This window comes from Aplysia californica, unplaced genomic scaffold (assembly GCF_000002075.1).
Source record: "Aplysia californica isolate F4 #8 unplaced genomic scaffold, AplCal3.0 scaffold00511, whole genome shotgun sequence".
Taxonomy (NCBI): domain Eukaryota; kingdom Metazoa; phylum Mollusca; class Gastropoda; order Aplysiida; family Aplysiidae; genus Aplysia; species Aplysia californica.
The window spans coordinates 223638-230606 of NW_004797781.1; the positions used below are offsets into that span (position 1 = coordinate 223638).

General features: G+C 36.6%; 1 protein-coding gene across 1 annotated transcript; it reads left to right on the forward strand.

Moving 5' to 3' along the window:
• Window positions 1-52: 52 nt before the first annotated feature.
• On the forward strand, window positions 53-3088 carry LOC101845353 (the record flags this gene model as incomplete). Its single annotated transcript, XM_005106080.3, is given in 2 exon segments — window positions 53-194; window positions 1526-3088. Coding segments are annotated over 2 exon segments (352 nt in total), but the record flags the coding sequence as incomplete, so codon positions are not given.
• Between the last annotated feature and the right edge of the window lie 3881 nt (window positions 3089-6969).

Consider the following 6969-nt stretch of genomic DNA (forward strand, 5'->3'; position numbering starts at 1 on the left):
ACCCCCCCCCCCTTCCTTCCCACTCTGACATGTGAATCATTTTTTTCTCCAGGATGCACAGTTACATTCGGCATTACCGCATTGCTGAGGTGAACAAGCTGTACCATCTAGAGGGACAACCCTATGCCTACCTCGACTCCATCATCTTGTACCACCAGAAACACAAATTGAATGGAGCTAAACTAAGAAAACAGGTCAATTTTCATATGTTAGGCATCGTGGTGAAATCAGGCACTCGTCAAAATAATGGAAATCGAAGAAACTGGCATTTTTCTGGGTCTGTTTGGCAATTTTTATAGAATGTTTTTTTTTTTTCACTCAACATCTTTAAGGTCCATTTAAAAACACATTTCTGTGTGAATTTTACTGAAAAAATGTTGATTTGAAGCCCAAAAATGTAAATTTGCAGTTTCTAAGGACTCTCAAGCTTTGGAAGTCGCCAAACTTTGGCGGCCGTTTTCTCGCTAATTTTACCTCTGAAACCAGGAAACCCCCACCTCCTTCATCCGCAAATATCTTGGCTTCTATTTATGATAGATGAGTAGGCCTATTCTTTTCACCGAAAGCAAGACAGATAAACAAGCTTTAAAATTATACCAATAACTCCACTCCACATGTAAAAAAATTGACGAGCGTCTGAGTCTACCCCGGCATGACACATAATGTGCATGTGTCTATCCTCATCATCATCATTTGTACTCTACACTTTTCTCCTCCTCCTCCTCTCTTCTCCTCTTCTCCTCCTCCTCCTCTCTTCTCCTCCTTCTCTTCTCCTTCCCTCCTCATCCTCTCTGCTGAAATGTCTCACATTATTCTAAAAATACACCATGATATAATACTTTAATATACAATACAGGCTACAATATAATACTGACATGTTTCATATTATACCAATATACCACAGATATAATACTAAAATACCACAGATATGATTCTAAAATACCACAGATATAATACTAATAATATACCATGGATATAACACTAATAATAAGGTACCACAGATAAAATAAGCCTAGTAATATAATTGCTACCAGATGTAATAATACTAATATACCATATCAATATACCACAAGACAATATATAATACTGGTATGCCTCATATGATACTATTGTACCACAGATATAATACTAAAATACCTCAGTCAATTTGTATGTTTCTAATACCACAGATATAATACCAAAATCATTCTAATATTACACAGATATGATTCAATCAAGTATAATGCCAATGTACCCCAGATATGATACTTATATACCACAGATACAATACTTATATACCATTATAGGCTATTATTGTACTAATACATGTATATCAATAAATCTGTCTTGAGTGTCTGCTCCAACCTCCAATTATATCACAGTAAATACATTACTAATAAAAGATGCTTATTGATAACAGATGGCACTTATATTACCTTATTGTGTTGCAAGTGTCGTAAAAGTCTTACTTTAAAAAAATAAAATTGATAACAAAGATGTGGTGATACTAACTATAATAAGCCTGTCTCAACCATTTGTTTCCCAGGCATACCTAAGTGCCAGAGTTGTCCGGAGCTTTGCTCACAAAGTTGCAAGGACCAATGGGAACCAGAACGCTTGGACCAATCAAAATGGCAATGCACATAATCCGCAGACACTAGAGTTGTCTGTCCCTGGACATTCTCGGACCAGCTCCCATGCGTCTCTGCTGACCAGTTCTTCTGCCTCCACCACAGACAAAAGACAAAGGCTTTGAAGAATAAGAAGTTGTGTCTTTTGACTTTAGAAGCATGATCCGTTATAGGCCTACAGGCGGATTATGAGCATTTAATAGGAATTCACGCTTTCTGCCAATTAGGTTTAATGATAGAGGATGACAAATCCAATTATTTATTTATTTTTAGAAATTTTAATTCTTAATTGATTCCTTTTTATATACCAAAATTAGAACATTGGCAAAATGTGAGACAACCTACATAAGCTTATAAGTATTTGTGAGGTGTTCTGACAGAATGAGTTACTTCTCGGATTTCAGCCTAATGGAAATTGAAACACCAACTTTATAGATGGAGTTTGTACAGTTTGTAAGTATGGAATAAAAGTAAAAGGCACAGTAAACTTGAAGAAAATGGCGTCAATTGAAATAAATCTATTAATCTGACCCCAGTATCGATTTTTGGCCGATATATTCATTCTTGGATAGCGAGAAGTAACTCATTTTGTCAACTTGCCTCACATTTATATTCATTAGGAAGAACAGTAGGCCCTATTGAGGTTTCCAGGCAAAATCTGAAATAACCATCCTTGCAAGGTCTTATCTACTGAGGAAAATGGCACCCTTGGCAAGCATTGAAACTGCTCCCATGTCCAAAGTTTCAACTCTTATATATTATTACATGTATTTTATTTTTGGCTAGTTTACTGGGGTACAAGTTCAAGTGTAAGACTGAACATGGCTCTGATGGTTGAGAGGACACCACCCCCTTTTGCAGTGGAGAGCACACTCTCATTTTTATGTGTGTGAGGGGTTGGGGGGGGGGGGGAGGGTCTTTTTCTGTTCAGGGCCAATGTTTGAGGGGTTTTTTTTTCAATTAGTTTGCCTCCCGACCATCCTGTATCATAGTCTTTATTACCGTATATTTAATGCAATTGTTAGGTAGTGAACTATCTTTGGGGCAAAGCGTATGAGCAAAGATTGTTGTAAAAGATCTTTTACTCTATACTATAAGGACATAACGGACAAATAATTTTGTTTGATCAACAGCAATGTTACGGCCCATTTTGAAGTACAAATCAGAAACAGAAACACTAATAATTTGTACATGTCATAGTATACCTGTTATAGCATTTAAGTTTCTAATTAAGAAAACAGAACTGAAAATCTTTTTAAATACTGAAGTTATCTTTTGAAGTTCCACAAGACAGCTTGTTTCCGTATGTTGTCAATTATCCACAATGCACATCCTCAATGAATAAATTGAGAAATAAAACAAAAAGGTTCTTATATCAATCAGCTCTGGTCGCAATATTTTGCTACCATAGAATTACAAAATTCTATCTGTTCAGAACTTAGTTTTGAGAAGTCTGACGTCATAAATTTTGAGTTTCACAACATGTCAAGCTTTTTCGAATGTAATTTTTAAAAATATCTTAATAACATCTCTGAATAATCTTACAGTTTTGATATTGCAGATAGATCATTTGGTTTCAGGATGCATGGTCTTAGTAACTCAAAACGGTCAAAATTGTCAGATGCGGTCAGATAGAACCTTGTAATTTTGGGGCAGCGATTTGTATATTATGGATGCAAATATGTTATGCATGGGTCTTACAGATGTCTTTTCTATAAGGTGGTTTTCAGATATATTGTACAAATCTTGGATATCTTGATAACTGTTTCGCAAGGCAAAGAGACTTACTTCACAAGAATAATCTGATCGATTTCTGAGGCATTTGAATGATTAAATTTTGTTTCAAGGGGCGATGGGTCCTTTGACTTTCATGTATTATCTCAGCTATAGGGGAATGCTTGCAATTGGGTAAAAGTCAACTTGAGCCCTCTGTTCAGAATTTATTTGACCTACGATGTATATCCTCCACTCTCTGTGGGTTCATATATGTGGGTCACTGTGATATTATGCATGAAAGACACTTGTAACTTATTTAAAGAATGAGAGCTCAAGTAGAGCTTTGCCTGTAATACTTTCAGAGACATTGGATAATTGCACTTGGGTCAATAGGGTGTGGGTTCTTTTTATAAGCATAGATTGGTTGGGATGGGGGGCGGGGGGGTCGGCGGCCACCATACATATATACAGGTATCTGTTCTTTTTCTAGCTGTGTAAACTATCTTCATTTTTGCGGGGTTGTTTATACTTTGAGATTCCTCACTTACAAGAAGTGTATACTTTGAGGTATTAATTTGCATTTTCTGCTCTTTTTACTGTTGTTACAACTGCTTTCTTTTTGGAGAGCTGAAATATGTAAATTGTACAAATTATTGTCTTGTTGCACCAAGTGTAACGTATGGATTGAGTGGTCTTGTTAAGGAAGAGAGAGGATATACCCCTGTTACACATGTGTAATATTGATATACATGTATGTTTAACATATATATATCGTTGGCAAGTTGTTATAATATACTTTGCCGAGAAAACAAAAGTTTTCCGGAGAGAAAAAAAAAGGGTTTCATTTCTGAAAACAGTAGTACAAAAATTATTCATTTTTCCATGCTTTTTGAACAACTGGAATTTGAATTTCACCAAAACAAGCTGCATTTCAAAAATGTAATATAAAAAAAATTGAGGTCTCAGTACATTTTAATAGCTGTCTGATGATATATATTATAGCTTGAGGATGTTATGCTCTAACTGTATAACTGAAAAAAAAATGGTAGTGGTTTAACGCCTCTATCAACACCATTAACTATGATTAATAAGTTTTTTAAGAGGCAGGACCTCCAAGTTTTTCGTCCATCTCCGAAAGGACCGACGAGTGGGTAACTGATTTTTAAAGAAATCTTTTACAGGCTGAAAAAGCCTTCTGATTTAATTAAGTGATAAAAGAAAACGCAAAACTTAACCCACGGTGGCTTTTATACCATTTACAGTGCATTTTGCCTTTTTTTTCTTTTTTTGTTGTTGGTAAGTGTTTTATGACGCTCGCAACTGCAAAATGGTCATATGAGCGTGCGGGACACATTAAACTTTTTCAGTTGGTAGGAAATTTTGAATTTTGCCCCGGTGGTGGCCGAAGCCTACTCTTATCAGTTTTTGACTGCCAAGGGATATTTAACGTACGCAACTTGCACTTGGGACCTCCGAGATTTTTCGCACTTGTTCAAGAAGGCTAGGTGTAGATCTTTCTTACCCGAAGATCAGGGGTGTGGCTGAAAGACAGCAATAAGGAGCCACGGAGTAGTAGTAGAAAGGCTGCAGGAAGAGTCAGGAGCCCAGAGCTGGGGGTATAGGAGGTGAGGGGATGTGGGTAGAAAGAGGAGACGAAAGCAGATGACAGAATATATTTAGAGAGCAGGAAAGGAGGTGAAAGGAGACAATTTTAGAGAAGAAAATATTTTGTTCGCTACCCGGATTCGAACCAGGGACCTTTGAATGAGAGGCCAACACCTTAACCTCTAGGCCACAAGAGCCCCCATGTTGGATTCTGTTATTCAGAAATTTTACTGAAGACCTGGGTTGCAGCTAATGGTTTTTTTAACCAAAAAAAAAATAGTTGACATAATTCTTCCAGTAACTCAATTGGAGTATAACCCAAATAAATAATAATATTATAATATTACAGACATAAACACATACATACACACAAACAAATACACACACACACACACACACACACACACACACACACACACACACACACATATGTGTACTCACACAGGCATGCAAACGCGTGCACACACGTGCACACACATACTTTAGGTAAACATTATTTATAAATCTTTTTCCCTGTAACACTTTCCAAAACTGTTGCGAAGTATTTATTTTCCCCATCATTTACAGCAAAATTTTGTTGTATAGAATGACTTGAAGGTCATGAAGATAGAGGGGGGGTATATATTATGCATCAAACACATTCTAGCCGTGAAAACGCCAGATCTCTCAAATGGAGATGGACGAAAGCTACCAGAAACCGCCCAAAATGTTCACACATGTATGCTTTTACAAATGTAAATCATGTACTCTCAGAAAGTCCTATACATTCATTTTAAGGATTTCTTCCTCATTGAGTTTGCAAGTTTTTCTTTAATTTGACTTATGGTCAAGTTTATAATGGTAATTTATACATGGTAATTTTAACGGGTTTAAAGCCCCTCTCTATAATCTACAGTGAACATTTATTTGAGTGGTGGGACCTTTGAGTTTAACTTCCATCAAATCTGTTGTTATTTAGATAGGCCTATCTGTTGACATGAAATAACAGCAAGAGTCTAGCCCAGGATAAAGAAAGGTGGAAGGTGTTTGCCCATGGCCTATACCCTGGTGCAGGGTGAGAAAGGCAATGATGATGATGGGTACAAAGCCCTACTCATCATTCAGTATGTCACTATAAATGTTGTAGAATGTTTGTTCCCCCTAGGGCTCAGTACAACTGGTTATGAGAAAAAACATTCTGTGATAGATCTACTCATAAATCATAGCATATTAACTCTTAGCTTATGGTGCACCAGTTCAGCTGGCTCAGCTGTTTACACTCAAAACAAAACAAAATCTACCAAACCTCACTAAATTCATCATAGGTATCTCTAATCAGACTATGTTTACTGTTTGGATCATTTATTTCTACTCAGTTTTCTGTTTTATTTCATGCAAATAGCTTAAATGGGAGCAGAAATAAAGGGAATTTTGTGGTGCTGAAATCTTGAATGACAAAATTGGCTACGTACAAAGGAAAAAAAAAGCCTCCGTATATGAGGAGTTAACAATAAAATAGTAGCCCACCATCCCTCCTGGATAAATCAACCTTAAGCCTTTTTGTCTGGGATATATGATAACACTAGGATATATGATAACATCTGATGCCAAATCTTCCGCAGAAATAAAAAGGAGAACTGCAATGGCTAAGGCTAGTTTCAATAAAATGAGCCCAATCCTGAAAAATAGAAACATATCAATGAACACCAAAATGAAAGTCCTGAAATGCTATGTTTGGTCAACCCTTCTATATGGCTGTGAATGCTGGACAATCACTTAAGACAGTGAAAATAAAATAGAGGCAACAGAAATGTGGTTTCTTAGGAGACTGCTAAGAGTATCGTGGAAGGAAAAGAAATCAAATGAGGTAGTGCTTGATGAAGCCCACGTGGGACGCTCAATGTTAAAAACAATCAGGAAACAACAAATGCAGTTTTTGGGACATCTGAATAGACATAAGGGTCTTGAACATCTAGTTCTCACTGGCAAAACTTAGGGAACCTAAACAAATGGGTAACAGGGAAAAATCAGGGAAACGTAGCTTTTCTGAGAGCATCCG